This window comes from Schistocerca cancellata, chromosome 7, assembly GCF_023864275.1.
Source record: "Schistocerca cancellata isolate TAMUIC-IGC-003103 chromosome 7, iqSchCanc2.1, whole genome shotgun sequence".
Classification (NCBI taxonomy): domain Eukaryota; kingdom Metazoa; phylum Arthropoda; class Insecta; order Orthoptera; family Acrididae; genus Schistocerca; species Schistocerca cancellata.
The window spans coordinates 120,699,574-120,717,178 of record NC_064632.1 but is presented as its reverse complement, the minus strand read 5'-3'; the positions used below and the strand labels follow the sequence as shown (position 1 = coordinate 120,717,178).

Here is a 17,605-nt window from a genome sequence, read left to right as displayed (position 1 = left end):
ATGCCTGGTCACTGCTCTACATATATAATAATGCTAATATGGATAACAATAACAACACCAATAACAACAATAGTAATTTGTGGGCTCTGATGATAACCTTACAGCAATACATAGCTCAATTTTGTATGGATGTATTAAGAAAGAGCTGCAATATTTGGAAACGGATTCTGGAAAAGTCAGAAAATATGAGAAATATTGTGAATTCTTTGAGGCAGTAATCAACTGCTAATTTGAGAAGTGCAGAGAACAGTTCAGTGAAGAGACATAGGAGATAAAAAAAAGAATAAATTAAAATTTAATAAAATCCTCCATCAGTGTTTGACAGAATGAAATAATAAGAATGAAACAAACTGAACAGTTTCTTAATGTTTTGAAGCAATTTTTATTTACTCACTAACTAGCTTTAGGCCATTATCAGGTGTGAACCATCACAACAATAGATGAAGTACATTTGAACAGAGATGAAATAAAAATTGGTGGACACTGAAAATTCTAAGAATTGTAGGTCATTCCATGCTAAGAGGTCTAGAGGTTCCCACATGAGCATCACAGATTTTCATGAAATTTTGTTTGAATGATCGCACATATTCCCAATGAACATTGGTAATGTTTCATGGTAATTAATTCAATACTTCTGGAGATATAGTCATTAATTTGACCCCATGACACAGTCCAACAGTGTACCTGTGAGTTTTCGGCAACTTTGAGGCATAACATTGATTTAATTAACAGTAAAATCCGTTTTTAAAAGATAACTGTGTAATTTAATAAGATTAAGACCATATTTGGCAGAAAATTGTAGCTGGACAAGCAATGTGACATTCAGGTTTAGAATAATATTTAGAAAGATAATTCGGCTTCAGAAAAGTTAAAAAAAGATCTGTGAAGCATGTCTGATTTTGGATAAAAGTGATGGGGGAAGAAATTAAGAAAGAATACCATAAAATGCTTTCTCAAACTTTTGAATTTAGCAAAAACTTTTAACAGGTGGAATAAGGTGGTTGAGAGTGCAGATAAAATATGGACAGATAAGTTATTACACCAAGACCAAGCTAAACTTTATATACCATACTCAGTACTGTGTATAAATGGAAAACAATGAATGATAAGATAATGTTAAATTGGTGTGAGGCAGGACTGACACCATTAGCCGACTGAATCATACTGCCTTGAATAGTTTTATCACCAGAACATCTATGCTCTTTCCTCCAAGCTTCACATTCTCCATTTGTTCAAAAGATTCTTACTATATGTAGTGTGACTTGAACCAGTTAATTAAACACTTTGGATATAGTTAGCAATGTTTTCTTATGCCCTGGTTGATTCTTACTTTAAGTCAATTTAACTGCTTATGACAAATAATAGGAACAGAAGAAACAACTGATATATTATGACATGCAAAGCAATGGATACAGAGAATAACCATGCATTTCAGTTTAAGGTGAGTGAATGGGCAATTTATTAAGAACCTAGACAACCCTATCTTATATTAGTTTTTCGTAGCCAAATAAAGCTATGAATATACTAATCAGAAAAAATAAATCATTTTTCATATTCATAGCCATGATATTTTATAGGGTGAAAGGGAGGCTGACATATAGAGGAGGCATTTGTTAATTACTGTTGTTAAAAGAAGTCTTACATTCTAGTACACAAATTCTCTACAATCTTCTGAAACATGCACATTAGTAAAAAGAAAGGAGTGTTAATAATTACCGGGGGATCCTCTACCCCCAGAGTCCCATTTCTTTTGTCCTTCTCTTAACATTGTTAAGAGACCGTCTTTAAATTCAGTGAACGTCACTCTCCTGGAGGACTTATCATTTCCCAAAAGGTAATCCATCAGTTCCAGACCTTGTTCCTCAAGCTGCAACTTGGAGCAGAGTTGTTCAAGACTTTTTCTGTCAAGGCTCCCTGTGTTTTGTTCATCACAGCTTTCAAACACTGCAAGTAATTGCTGTTCGTATGGATCGAGCGATCGGCCCTCCATGGCATGGCACAGACTGTTATATTCACAACGAAGGCATCACACATGAAAAAAGGATAAAGCCCGTATATTGTCTTAACCTAAAAGTCACGTCTCTCCTGCGACATTTTTCTCGGAAGTTTGAAAATGTAACGAACCAAACTTTTAGCAAGAGCAGTTACAACTTTATACTGGCCACAAAAGAAATAGATCCAAAAATATATCAATTCATAAATATTTAACAACTTTAATCAACTCTTCCTGTCAAACACCCATTCCCGTTATTTGAAGTACGCAACACAGATTGCGCTGCTTGCGAAGTGAACAAAAGACAAACGACGTGCGATGTTTGTTTATTTATAACAATGTGAGGAGCAGGTGATAGTGAACAATTGCGGGTAGAAATATGAAATAACTGTCGGCAGAAAAATTATAAAGCCATGTCAGATCCAGAAGATGAGTTAAAACAGGTAAAAACCAGCAAATATAATCAACCGTGGTGCTATTCGCAAAAATGTTAAATTACGTTATTTAGTTCATCGTAATTTCCTAAAGCCGAAAGCGCGTACCCATCCTAACGAAAAGTAGCACATAATTTTGTTAGGACAAATAACGAACACTGTCCGTTCGAAAGACAAATTCAGTTCAGTTCAATGTTTATTTCTTTACTGCATTAAGCAAGATTGTTGTTCCTTGGATTTTATCGTATACTTATCATGTGTTAGTGGTTGCTGATGAAATGTAATGATTGTGAGGTCTGACTTTTCACTTAGCTCTCCTTTACAAAGCATTTATCCAAAAACCTCACAAGGCAGTGCTTCATATAACTAGGAGCCCATTGTCCAAGAATATCTTGCTTCATAGCGGGACATGTTCCATTTCATCTGGTAACCAAAAAGTATTTAAATGAAGCTGAGAGATGACTGGCCCATATTGAAGTTTGGGTTTACATTGTTCTCTATATCATGTAAAACCTAATACGCTTGGTAGCTATACTTGGATTTTTTCACTGAGAAGTGGGATAGCTCATTTACTGAATTATGTCTATATAGATATTCCGCAAATCTCTGCGAAGTGCATGACAGAGGATGATTCACATTCTTTTCTCATTCCATTTGCACAAGGAGTGCAGGAAGAGTGTTTGCTTAAAAGTGCCTATGCATGCACTAATTACTCTCATCTTGTCTTCACTGCCCTTACAGGTGTAATACATAGAGGACTAGTATATCTTAGGTTCCTCACATAATTTTAATTTTTGAAGCTTTATAAGTGGGTAAACTTTCAGAGGATGTTTGATGGCTGTCTGCAAGCATCTCCCATTTCAGATTAATTAGCATTTCTGCAATGATTTTCTGTGAGTCAAACATAACTGTAACCACTTGTGCTTTCGTTTTTTCTACCTGTTTAATATAACCTGTAATTATTCCATTGTGGTGCAGTTGAAAAATATTCTTCAGTCGGTTGCAATCTCTTTTGTAGACTGATTTCACTTTACCAGTATCTTATCAATGAGTGTGGTATTCAGCAGAAGGAGTCAATAATAAATTAAATCCCCACCCTCTATAGTGAGTCTTGGCCAGATTATCTCACATGCAGCTTCAATTTCTGTTTCAGTGGATATGAGTTGCTTCTCTGTTGCAACAAATACACCGCCTCCATTTACCATTAGCTTATCTTTTTGATATATACTTAGGTTTATCCCAAAAATCTCATTGCTATCAATTTGGATTTTAGCCAATTTTCAGTGGCTAGCATTATGTGATGTCTGTTGCTTTTCAAGAGCAGTTTGACAGTTGATCACCACAATTTTCATAGCCTCATCTGTGGGAAGTAGTGTCTTTTGGTCTTAACAGTGATTACACAGATACTTTGTCTCTTGTACAGTTATTATTATCTAGACTGAATAGGGAATCACCAAATCTAAAAGACACCCTTATGCATACCCCACACACAGTCACCTATTTAGTTAGCAGCTTCCGTTGTACAATGCATTCCTAAGCCAATTACTGATTTTGAAGTTCTCAACCTAATGATACAAGTGTTCAAAATCGCAACCAAGCTTGTCACAGAACTTTGTACTCTTTAGCTCAAGCCATCCATTCAAATCAGCTCCAGCGGGCCACAATCACTTCAGAGATTAGTGCTGCCGATTGTAAACTTTGTTGAAGTTACATATTTTGAGGCATCATTGACTAAGATGTTGGTGTGATATTGCATGAAACCAGTCGAAGGACACTTTTCCATTCTTAAAACATGATAACATAACTTTTTTTCTATATAGGTAAGGTAGAAATTCCAGACAGTGGATACAATTTTGAATTCATGCAGCATGAACCATGCACCTTGCCGTTGGTGGGGAGGCTTGCGTGCCTCAGCGATACAGATAGCCGTACCGTAGGTACAACCACAACGGAGGGGTATCTGTTGAGAGGCCAGACAAACGTGTGGTTCCTGAAGAGGGGCAGCAGCCTTTTCAGTAGTTGCAAGGGCAACAGTCTAGATGATTGACTGATCTGGCCTTGTAACAATAACCAAACGGCCTTGCTGTGCTGGTACTGTGAACGGCTGAAAGCAAGGGGAAACTACGGCCGTAATTTTTCCCGAGGGCATGCAGCTTTACTGTATGATTAAATGATGATGGCGTCCTCTTGGGTAAAATATTCCGGAGGTAAAATAGTCCCCCATTCGGATCTCCGGGCGGGGACTACTCAAGAGGATGTTGTTATCAGGAGAAAGAAAACTGGTGTTCTACGGATCGGAGCGTGGAATGTCAGATCCCTCAATCGGGCAGGTAGGTTAGAAAATATAAAATGGATAGGTTAAATTTAGATATAGTGGAAATCAGTGAAGTTCGGTGGCCGGAGGAACAAGACTTCTGGTCAGGTGACTACAGGTATATAAACACAAAATCAAATAGGGGTAATGCAGGAGTAGGTTTAATAATGAATAGGAAAATAGGAATGTGGGTAAGCTACCACAAACAGCATAGTGAACGCATTATTGTGGCCAAGACAGATACGAAGCCCGCGCCTACCACAGTAGTACAAGTTTATATGCCAACTAGCTTTGCAGATGGCGAAGAGATTGATGAAATGTATGATGAGATCAAAGAAATTATTCTGATAGTGAAGGGAGATGAAAATTTAATTTTCATGGGTGACTGGAACTCGGTAGTAGGAAAAGGAAGAGAAGGAAACATAGTAGGTGACTATGGAATAGGATTAAGGGATGAAAGAGGATGCCGCCTGGTAGAATTTTGCACAGAGCATAACTTAATCAAAGCTAACACTTAGGTCAAGAATCATAAAAGAAGGTTGTATACATGGAAGAAGCCTGGAGATACTGGAATGTCTCAGACAGATTATATAATGGTAAGACAGAGATTTAGGAACCAGGTTTTAAATTGGAAGACTCTGACCACAATCTATCGGTTATGAACTGTAGATTAAATTGAAGAAACTGCAAAAAGGTGGGAATTTGAGGAGATGGGATCGGGATAAACTGAAAGAACCAGAGGTTGTAAAGAGCTTCAGGGAGAGCATTAGGGAACGATTGACAAGAATGGGGGAAAGAAACAGTAGATGAAGAATGAGTAGCTTTGAGAGGTGAAATAGAGAAGGTAGCAGAGGATCAAGTAGGTAAAAAGACGAGGGCTAGTAGAAATCCTTGGGTAACAGACGAAATATTGAATTTAATTGATGAAAGGAGAAAATATAAAAATGCAGTAAATGAAGCAGGCAAAAAGGAATACAAACGTCTCAAAAATGAGATCGACAGGAAGTGCAAAATGGCTAAGCAGGGATGGCTAGAGGACAAATGTAAGGAATATCTCACTAGGGGTAAGATAGATATTGCCTACAGGAAAATTAGAGAGACCTTTGGAGATAAGAGAACCACTTGTATGAACATCAAGAGCTCAGATGGAAACCCAGTTCTAAGCAAAGAAGGGAAAGCAGAAAGGGGGAAGGAGTATATAGAGGGTCTATACAAGGGCGATGTACTTGAGGACAATATTATGGAAATGGAAGAGGATGTAGATGAAGATGAAATGGGAGATACGATACTGCATGAAAAGTTTGACAGAGCGCTGAAAGACCTGAGTCGAAACAAGGCCCCCGGAGTAGACAACATTCCATTGGAACTACTGACGGCCTTGGGAGAGCCAGTCCTGACAAAGCTCTACCATCTGGACAAGATGTATGATACAGGTGAAATTCCCTCAGATTTCAAGAAGAATATAATAATTCCAATCCCAAAGAAAGCAGGTGTTGACAGGTGTGAAAAATTAACAAACAATCAGTTTAATAAGCCACAGCTGCAAAATACTAACACGAATTCTTTACAGACAAATGGAAAAACTAGTAGAAGCCGACCTTGAGGAAGATCAGTTTGGATTCCGTAGAAATACTGGAACACGTGAGCCAATACTGACCTTACAACTTATCTTAGAAGAAAGATTAAGGAAAGGCAAACCTACATTTCTAGCAATTGTAGACTTAGAGAAAGCTTTTGACAATGTTGACTGGAATACTCTCTTTCAAATTCTAAAGGTGTCAGGGGTAAAATACAGGGAGCGAAAGGCTATTTACAATTTGTACAGAAACCAGATGGCAGTTATAAGAGTCGAGGGACATGAAAGGGAAGCAGTGGTTGGGAAGGGAGTAAGACAGGGTTGTAGCCTATCCCCGATATTATTCAATCTGTATATTGAGCAAGCAGTAAAGGAAACAAAAGAAAAATTCGGAGTAGGTATTAAAACCCATGGAGAAGAAATAAAAACGTTGAGGTTCGCCGATGACATTGTAATTCTGTCAGAGACAGCAAAGGACTTGGAAGAGCAGTTGAACGGAATGGATGGTGTCTTGAAGGGAGGATATAAGATGAACATCAACAAAAGCAAAACGAGGATAATGGAATGTAGTCGAATTAAGTCGGGTGATGTTGAGGGTATTAGATTAGGAAATGAGACACTTAAAGTAGTAAAGGAGTTCTGCTATTTGGGGAGCAAAATAACTGATGATGGTCGAAGTACAGAGGATATAAAATGTAGACTGGCAATGGCAAGGAAAGCGTTTCTGAAGAAGACAAATTTGTTAACATCGAGTGTAGATTTAAGTGTCAGGAAGTCATTTCTGAAAGTATTTGTATGGAGTGTAGCCATGTATGGAAGTGAAACATGGACGATAAATAGTTTGGACAAGAAGAGAATAGAAGCTTTCGAAATGTGGTGTTACAGAAGAATGCTGAAGATTAGATGGGTAGATCACATAACTAATGAGGAGGTATTGAACAGAATTGCGGAGAAGAGGTGTTTGTGGTGCAACTCTACAAGAAGAAGGGACCGGTTGGTAGGACATGTTCTGAGGCATCGAGGGATCACAAATTTAGCATTGGAGGGCAGCGGGGAGGGTAAAAATCCTAGAGGGAGACCAAGAGATGAATACACTAAGCAGATTCAGAAGGATGTAGGTTGCAGTAGGTACTGGGAGATGAAGAAGCTTGCACAGGATAGAGTAGCATGGAGAGCTGCATCAAACCAGTCTCAGGACTGAAGACCACAACAACAACAGCACTGTAGTACCAAGTCGTCATAGAATTGTTCATTTCCTTAAATCATACAATAATTTGTATAGCATTGTTCTCTTTGTTGGATCTGCAATTTTCTTAACATATAATCAAAAAAATTTCCCAAAATACTGCAATGAATTACAATTTCATCACAGCTAACAAGTTTTATGTCAGTATCACATCATCAGCTGTCCAGATGAATAATCATATTTAAATGTCATTCCTAAATTCAGCACTGCACACTCATCTGTTATAACAGTGACTTTCTCAAATATGGTTAGCCAGCATATTATAATGCAGTACAGGGCTATTACAAATGATTGACCTATTTCATAAATTCACTGTAGCTCCATTCATTGACATATGGTCACGACGCACTACAGATACGTAGAAAAACTCATAAAGTTTTGTGCGGCTGAAGCCGCACTTCAGGTTTCTGCCGCCAGAGCGCTCGAGAGCCAGTGAGACAAAATGGCGACAGGAGCCGAGAAAGCGTATGTCGTGCTTGAAATGCACTCACATCAGTCAGTCATAACAGTGCAACGACACTTCAGGACGAAGTTCAACAAAGATCCACCAACTGCTAACTCCATTCGGCGATGGTATGCGCAGTTTAAAGCTTCTGGATGCCTCTGTAAGGGGAAATCGACGGGTCGGCCTGCAGTGAGCGAAGAAATGGTTGAACGCATGCGGGCAAGTTTCGCGCGTAGCCCGCGGAAGTTGACGAGTAAAGCAAGCAGGGAGCTAAACGTACCACAGCCGACGGTTTGGAAAATCTTACGGAAAAGGTTAAAGCAGAAGCCTTACCGTTTACAATTGCTACAAGCCCTGACACCCGATGACAAAGTCAGACGCTTTGAATTTTCGGTGCGGTTGCAACAGCTCATGGAAGAGGATGCGTTCAGTGCGAAACTTGTTTTCGGTGATGAAGCAACATTTTTTCTTAATGGTGAAGTGAACAGATACAATGTGTAAATCTGGGCGGTAGAGAATCCTCATGCATTCGTGCAGCAAATTCGCAATTCACCAAAAAGTAACGTGTTTTGTGCAATCTCACGGTTTAAAGTTTATGGCCCCTTTTTCTTCTGCGGAAAAAACGTTACAGGACACGTGTATCTGGACATGCTGGAAAATTGGCTCATGCCACAACTGGAGACCGACAGCGCCGACTTAATCTTTCAACAAGATGGTGCTCCACCGCACTTCCATCATGATGTTCGGCATTTCTTAAACAGGAGATTGGAAAACCGATGGATCGGTCGTGGTGGAGATCATGATCAGCTATTCATGTCATGGCCTCCACGTTCTCCCGACTTAACCCCATGCGATTTCTTTCTGTGGGGTTATGTGAAAGATTCAGTGTTTAAACCTCCTCTACCAAGAAACGTGCCAGAACTGCGAGCTCGCATCAACGATGCTTTCGAACTCATTGTTGGGGACATGCTGCGCCGAGTGTGGGAGGAACTTGATTATCGGCTTGATGTCTGCTGAATCGCTAAAGGGACACATATCGAACATTTGTGAATGCCTCAAAAAACTTTTTGAGTTTTTGTAATTGTGTGCAAAGCATTGTAAAAATATCTCAAATAATAAAGTTATTGTAGAGCTGTGAAATCGCTTCAATTATTTGTAATAACCCTGTAGAATAGCTATAAAAGTATGGGAGAAAAGAATAAGATGAATGGTGTAGAAATATCTGTATTAAGGCCATCGTCAGCCAGTTGCCTTCCAGTGTTTCATAAAGGTCTCTAGACTTTCCATGGATTATGGCCTTCAGGAAAACACAACTGCATCACTTGCATTATTTTTTTTTAATGCCACACTCACACTTCCCAGTACATTAACACCTCAGTCTTTTCAGATCTTTTGGAATCCAGAAAGAACTTTCTTGGTCAGTTTGCCGTGCTACATATTCCATCAACCTTCATACCGTTTTCACTGAATCAGAATTATGTCATGCGCTACAGACTGTTCCATGGTCAATTATTTTGTTTTCTTGTCACTCCTAATAATTGTTAGTAAACATCTCTTCATTGAGCATGCTATAGTTTTTGAGTGGTTTTAACATTGAAAGTCAATGCCTAACTGCCATAATATGAAGTTGGATCACTCCAGGCAAACTAATTATGGTTTCCATAATTAAATAAAATTATACAGGAAAAATATTAACACCAAAGAACAATTGTAACAAGGTTAGTATCTGTAAAGTCAGTAAAAAGCTGAGAATTTTCCAAAGAGAGTGATATACAAGTACTTGTAAATTTTAAAGATGTTTGCTGTAAGAAAGATTGATTACCTAGTCAAAATAGGATTTATAACCAAGCTAGATGTTTTCTTCCTGCACTTTGCATAGAAACTCACAAAAGAAAAAAAAAATAACTGCCATGTGTACAACGGTGACAAAAACATATAAGGTTAAGTCCCCAATCAAATTATGGACTACTGTTTCATTAGCAAACTCTCCCATAATATGACATTCAGATAGTTTTATGCTTCAAGTACTGTACATGGACTGATCTTCTTAGCAGATTAGGAAGTGATGTGTCAGAGGGCAATCTTCAGTGTGGATGCAAGTTAAAGGCTTGAACTTGTTACCTCTGATTTCTAGCCAGCCCATTTCCACAAAGATTTATGGCCACATACCCCAACAGTGAGTCTACTTTGACAGCAGGTTAATATGTAAGTGTTTTTGGCTTGCTACATCTCCAATTTAATTACCCTAAGTTCCCTTGTTCCCTGATACACAACAAAATATTGTCTCCTTTCCTAGTTGTAAGGGAGGAAGCATGTGTTGAGATGCCCGTAACTGCTGGGTGTGGGTGCATGTGCTGGTTGGCTCAGTTTGCACATATTGTTGGGAAATAATAGTTGATGAGGAATTTCCTAGCTCAAATCCACCATTTCCTTCAAGATCACATGTAGCTCCATGTTGGTACTGAATTCATTGTTAAGTGGATCTTGAAGACACAATAAAGACAACTATAGATCAACCAAGGCAGTTCCCCTGTTTAGACCCAACAATGTAAATAGTTACATAGTTACTCTGTTTATGCCAGGGTGGCTGCTGGCTCCTCTCCTCCCTATCCATCCCCCCTTCCCAGGTAGGGGCTGGGAGATGGTTCACACCAAATACCACTAGCTATAATTTGACATGGATCCCAAATGGTCTTATTGCTTGTACATTATTTGTGAATAAAATTTCCATATGTGGGTGCACACACAGATTGAATGCTCGACACTGTGCATAAACAAAGAACCTATGAGCTTGTCACACCATGAGGAGCTGCAGCCAGATAAGACAGGAGCAGCTCACAAGTTTGGTGCAAAAACTGGTTATGGGACTGTGTAGACATCTGGAACCAAGCTGATCTCCTCATGATAGCATCTGTAATGCTCGAACAAAGTTCTTGCTCAGTTGTGTATCTGGTACATATAACCCAGCTGGAACCACACAAAAGCTCAAAATGAACCAGACGTATTCTGCTTGCTTCGAGGGACCCATGGCTAAGACCTTTGCTTCAAGGGACCTTGATTTTAAGTGCTTTCAGTCCAACAACAATATTAATTTACAAACAAACATGAAGCCCACCGTTTTACTCCCAAATTGGTGTCCCACATCGATCCAGCTGTATTGAATAAATATCAGACATTGTGAAACTCCATGCAAATTAACTTTTTTGCTAAGAACTTTATCCTAGTGTGTACATTCCATCCCTCCAACCACTGTTACATGGTTCAGGAAGGAGCAAAATGTAGCAAAATTGTCCCCACATCCACAAATAAGGATTTCTGAAATGGCTTCCGTATTGTGGACATAATGGTATTGAAGATTAGAGCTCAGTGATGGTGACATCTGAGATGCTTTATTCAGGTGCACTGTTCTGATACTCAAACTAGTATGATTGTGAGACCAGAGTTTCTCCTGGTGTATACAATTTTCAAATAACATGATATGATTGATCTCCCCCAACTTGGTATTTGAAATGTTTCTAACTAGCAAAGATTATACGAATATGTTGACATGTCATGCAAATCCATGTTGGCAGAGCTACGCTAGAATGCCTCCAAGTAGTGTCATGAGTATTACCGAGGCTGAAAAATACATCTACAAGGTGTTACTTGTGTATAACTGCCTCTGGCTCGTCCACCTATCATACCATGACATTTACTCCACCCTTAGTATAAGAATATCTCCTAAACCCGCACTGGAAGCAATTAAGCAAGAACATAGAAAAGATGATAGTTCACTATCTCCATTGAGATTCTCATGCACAACTTGACTCAGGGTATTATCCTGTTTCCCAGATTCAGTTTAAGGGGACTGGTGCATGAATACCAGGGGAAATCTTGAAAAAAATGTGTTTTCTGAACAGTGTTAACTTGAAGAATAAGATTTGTAAGCCCATATAATGCTTACCATTTTTTAAGACGTCTTTGGGGAACATTTTTATATATGAACCACAGCTTTTGCTCTCACACTTCTTATTAATTGTATTTTTTGTTGAAAGTGAAATAAACAACACTAAATTATTTATGTACATCATAGGTACACATTACTCAAAATATTAAAAAAAGTAGGTTTATTTTTTCTGTAAGTTCTGTACACTGCTATCTTTAAAGCAGACTATTGAAAAGACAGTGCTGTCATAAATTGTTGTACAAAAAATTTTAAGTATGATTATCAAAAATTTTGGAAGTGAATTCTGGGTTTTTCTTCAAAAATGCATTTTATTTTCGAAGTTAAGTCACAAGCATAGTCTACTTTTTAGTTATGTATATTTTAAGACAGTGTACAAAATTTTAGCTCTCTATCTTTAATAGTTTTTAGCCAAAGTGTACCAGAACATGAAACAATTTAACTTTCGGTAAATTCAAGTTAAAGTTAAAACTTGCTTTTTCTATTAAACGTGCATGACGCTAATGCATCCAAGGTCCATATTCATCCTTTTTCTCGTGTTGTTCTTCCTCGCTACTCCTGTTCACACTTATTTTCCTTATTCTTGCTTCTTTGGTGGCTACCAGCACTGATTTTTTTTTTTTTTTTTTTTTTTTTTTTTTTTTTTTTTTTTTTTTTGCATTGAAGAGTCTCCTATGGACAATGGATATTAGAGCTCTATGTATATTTAGTCCACCAGGCACCCCCATCAGTTCCATAACATTAAGCCTTGGCACTTCAACATCATTGAAACATAGAACAGCATCTAGCAACCTATTTTCGAAGTATTTAATCATACTGGAAAGGTTTTTGGTATCTGTTCCCATTACAGTCGTTGAAACTTTCATTTGGATTTTGAGTCCTACCATGTAAACATTTGTCTAATGATCCTGTGCCACTAAGATCCCTATATATAGGTTTTATAACTTCCATTTTAGCAAATGGCAAAGAATGTTTATGATTTGTATGTCCCACCTTGGGTAACAGCCCTCTGGTAGCCACACCATGAATCACTCAATGCCACATGGGTTGTCATCTGTAGAGGATTTATGAAAGAAGGTAGCCCATAATGCCTTTTCATTCCCTCAACGTCATTTTTATTTTGTTGTATGGCTTGTCCATAATAACACTGCAACCTGTCTTATTTCTTTGTCTGTAAGCTGACCATGTCCACTGATGTACTTACCATTAGATAATTTCTTTCCCCTTAAAATTCCTCTTCAGATTCTTCAGTCTTGTACATAACCTTTTCTGCTCATGTCCAACACATTGCATTTTTTTTTTCAATTTTTGTGTCAGCATAAGGTTTGGATTCACAAACTTTTTGGTACCCTTTTGAGTCTCCATCTTCTAGTTAAGATGTATACATCGCACCATATTTCTCCACTGACCTGTGAAATATCTTCACCACACCTCCAGATTCCATCCCTCTACTACAACCACTAAAATTAATCAAACATTTATGGTTTTCAGTTCCACTAGTGCAGCCATGGCAGTACTTTGTAATACATTTTCACATCAATGACTTTACCATTGTCCAAGGAGGTAGCTGTCACTAAACCATTAAGTGAACTACGGCCTCTTCATTGCCAGGATGCATCCAGGTTGCAGACATACATTTATTGCTGTCATTCATGTCTACACTTTCCTTAACAGCATTTTTCATACTATTATTTGCTACTTCTTCTAAAGTCTGTAGAATAATTTAATTGTACCTGTGAAACTTTGTAGGGGGAGGTAAGTCCTTAAGAGTAGAGAAAATTTGTGCACTTTTATACCCTTTGCCTGTACAGATCATAGCATAAGCTAGTTTAATATTTGTTTTATACACTCTCTGTTTAGTTATGCCACAAGTATAACCATAGTCGCTTAAATCACAAAAATTACAAACAATTCGTAATTTTGATGCCCAACCTCTTCTAACACATATCTACTCAACTACCCTCACACCACTATTGCCACATTCCTTACTCTGCAAAGCTTTATTTATTAGTTCAAATAGAGCAGAGAGTTCAACAATAATACAATCTTAATCAATAGTTGGCATCTCTATGTTATCAACATTAATACTGTCAAGTACATTGTCCAAATATTTCAGTTTTAGCTTCAAAGCACTTGGGGCAGTTAAAGCTGATTCAAGTGTTGTGTCATGTTGTATTCCAGTATTAGCAGAGTTAATCCGTCTGGTGATCTGATTTATATAAAATTTAATTTATTTAACACTGAACTTCTTAATTCTTCCCATTGCTTTCAAATGTAATAAGAAACTCACACACACAATTTCTTCACTGAAAACAAAATATTAGCACGAAAACAACAGCAAACAATGACTAAACAAAAGACAAGCAACTGTGAAGTTTTCGCAGGTTATTTTAATAGAGCTGACTGTGTGCCAGGGGGACTTCGTGGTGCATGCAGCCTCCTCTAATTTTGTTACTTTTTGTGGTCGATTTTCCTGGAAGTAAACTTTTTCTGATTCAGAAAACTACAGAGAAATTTTTAAGACAAAAATTAAAACATAAATTTTTTACAGTTATTCACATACAAGTCCCCTTAACACAGCAATGAGAATTTGTTTTGGTGTCACTTTGAAGTGTCACAACGTAGTGTATTGGATTTTGCCATGACCATTTGCTGTATTACAACCTGCAGGTACTGGTAGACTCAGCTCTCAGGTTGAAAAATGGGTGAAGTAAAGCTCTTCGTTACGAGAACAAAAAACCTAACAAACCCTCTGAGCTCTATGCTGCTGGAAGATTGGATCCTTGCTTGCTGAGCAACAATTTAGAAAATTTTCTTTTGGGCATTTGTTTGTATCAGTGACTTGCATTGCGCTGTCACCAGTAGCTGGGGAGGTAAAAGTTGATGTAGACAGAAGGCTGCCTTACTTGATAAATCGTAATACAACTGATATATGGCAGGTGGCTACTAATGACAGATGTTGAGATTGGAGTTTTATTATTATTAATTATTGTTGTTAATACTTTGTTCAGTGCTCATGATGTGGTTAGCTAAGCCAAGACCACTATTCTTTGAGACACAGTCCATTTCATAGTGCATAGTCACTGACTTAACATTTTTTCATCACAGCATATGGCATTTGCCAGTGACTTTAATCTGTAGTACCTTCCACTCGTCAACTTAGACTGGGTGTCCACAACTCCACTACCAGTAGGGTGACTCTTATTTTTCAAGTTTGATTTTTTTTCTGTATACTACTACTCAGTTGGGTTAAGCTGCACAAAAAATTTCTTGTGTGTAATTTGGGATTAGTAGGAAAAGAGAAAGAATGCCTGTGGTCCCTCCATAAAAAAGAAAGAAAAATGCATAGAAATTGTATTTCTTTTTTATCTAAAATATGTTGTTCATATGTAGCTAATTAGCCAAAATTTCCTAATTTCCACTTGATTATCAATATCATTTTATTAACTTTAATAATAACATCTGTAAATTTGTAGGAAAGTTTATGTAGAATGTAAATACTTAAAGATTAAAGGAGACCACACACTGAAAGCAGAAGTTTTTAGTTGCCAATAGGCATACACAAAGGAAAGAAAACTTGCTAGCTTTTGGAGTTATCCACTGATGAGCTCGAGTAAAAAAATGGAAACACACACACACACACACACACACACATCCTTACATGGTGCTGGCTAGACTGACTGTACCATTGTTATTTGTTGGCAGGTGGATTGGTTGTGGCGGAGGGGGTGAGTGGAGGGATTGGGAGGCAGGGAGAGGTATTGGGGATGGGTGGCTAGCAGCTCGGAGGGAGGTGGCTAGTTTGCTGGCTAGGAATGCCAGAGAGATGGGTGGCAGGTGCATGGGCTGGCATGATTGTAGTGGCCGATGGAAAGTGGCACATGCCGAAGGCACTGTAGGGATATGAATTGGCAGGGGGTGAGAGGACAAAGGAGGGGAAACTGTTGGGCAGATGGTGTGGAGACAGTGGGTTACGTGAGATTGAGGCCACAACAACTATGGGAGTGGTAGTTCAGAGAAGCAGTTGGTGGTGGAAAGAATCCAAATGGCTCAGATTGTGAAGCAGTCATTGAAGCTGAGCATGTTCTCCTCAACTGCATGTTGTGTAACCATTGGTCAAATGTGTACTTCACAGCACTTTGGCAGTGGCCATTCATCCTGTTGGACAGCTAGTTGGTAGTTGTACCAACACAAAATGCTGTGGAGTGTTTGCAGCATTGTTGGTATATGACATGACTGCTTTCACAAATTGCCTGGCCTCTGACAGGGCAGGATAAGCCTGTGATAGGATGGCAGGTCTTGCACCATAATCTGCCACAAGGATATGATACATGTGGCAAGGAGTTAGGGGTGGGAGTGATTAGGATGTTATGTAGATTGGGTAGATGACAACACACTGTGGGATGGGAAGTATCTTGTATAGAATCACCCTCATTTCAGGGCAGGATTGGAGATAATCAAAGGAAGGATATGGTTCAGTTGTCCCAGTTCTGTGTGATATTTGGTGATGGGGGCACTCCTTTGTAGCTTGTTCTTGGGGGCATTGGGAGAACTGGGGTTTTGTGAAGATGTGGCATGGGAAATCTGTTTCTGGAGTTGGCTTGGGGAGTTTTGCCTGCCTGTGAAGGCCTTTGTGAGGCAAGGAAGTTTTCTTCACTGCAAATACATTGTGATTAGGCTGTATAGGAGGGATGTTTTGGTGTGGAAGGGATGACAGCAGGGATGCTGCGACTATTGTACAGATTTTTATATTGAAATGACTTCCAATCAGCTGTTGACTAGGATGAATAGCCACTGTCAAACTGTGGCCAAGAGCAAAGTAGACCATCCCATGGCACAACGTGCAGTTGAATACAACATGCCTTATTTCAGTAGCTACATCCTGGCCTCAACCTATGGCAACCTACTGTCCCGCCACCCTCCATCCAATAATTTCGACCCCGTTGCCCTATCATCTCCTCTCTTTTTCCCATTCGCCCACTTTCTTTGTGTACCACCCTGCCAATGCACACACTCCACCTCCTGGCATTGCACCTAGCAGTCTCTGGTCCCTGCACGCCCTCTTCTCTTCCCCCAGCTGTACCCTGCTATCCCCCCCCCCCCCCCCCCCCCCCCCACCACTACAGATTGCTATTCCCGTGACATTCGCATTTCGGTCGGAGGTTCTGGTGTGGTTGCGGTGTGTGTGTGTGTGTGTGTGTGTGTGTGTGTGTGTGTGTGTGTGTTTTTTCTTTACTGAAGATGGCTTTGGCCAAAAGCCGTAATGTGTAACAGTCTTTTTTTTGTGCCTCTACAGCTCAACAGATCATCTGTACGGTGAGTAGCCATCTATCCTTTTAATAATATTGTTAAAATTAATAATTTTAGTATGTAAATACACAACTCACTGAAATGCTGAATTTCATATTGACTTAGCTCTCACCTCTTCACTACTGTCTCAGTTCCCTCAGAAGCTTTTCTTTATTGGTCAGATAATGGGTTATTATTTCCATGTGTAAATTTAGGTCTTCCTTATAATCATTGATTGACTATAATGATCAGGGAATTAGCTAGTGCCAGGTCATCAGGTTTTTGAAAAAATCTATGTCTTCACTTTTGAAACTCTGTTTGAAATTACCTCCATTTTTGTTACAAAGCTTCCAGTTTTTATTTGC

General features: G+C 38.8%; 2 protein-coding genes across 2 annotated transcripts in view; one reads left to right on the top strand and one right to left on the bottom strand.

Annotated features, from left to right (window-relative positions):
* The window catches only part of LOC126092562 (ninein-like protein), a 139,840-nt gene extending 137,589 nt beyond the window's left edge, over window positions 1–2,251 (bottom strand). Inside the window, exon 1 of the mRNA XM_049908234.1 lies at window positions 1,717–2,251. Within this exon, the coding sequence (XP_049764191.1) occupies window positions 1,717–1,990 (274 nt within the window). The 5' untranslated portion in view covers window positions 1,991–2,251. The remainder of the gene's footprint in view (window positions 1–1,716) is intronic.
* A 47-nt stretch (window positions 2,252–2,298) lies between these two features.
* LOC126092564 (cytochrome c oxidase assembly protein COX20, mitochondrial) overlaps window positions 2,299–17,605 on the top strand; it is a 41,452-nt gene continuing 26,145 nt past the window's right edge. The window contains exon 1 of the mRNA XM_049908237.1: window positions 2,299–2,436. Within this exon, the coding sequence (XP_049764194.1) occupies window positions 2,407–2,436 (30 nt within the window). The 5' untranslated portion in view covers window positions 2,299–2,406. The remainder of the gene's footprint in view (window positions 2,437–17,605) is intronic.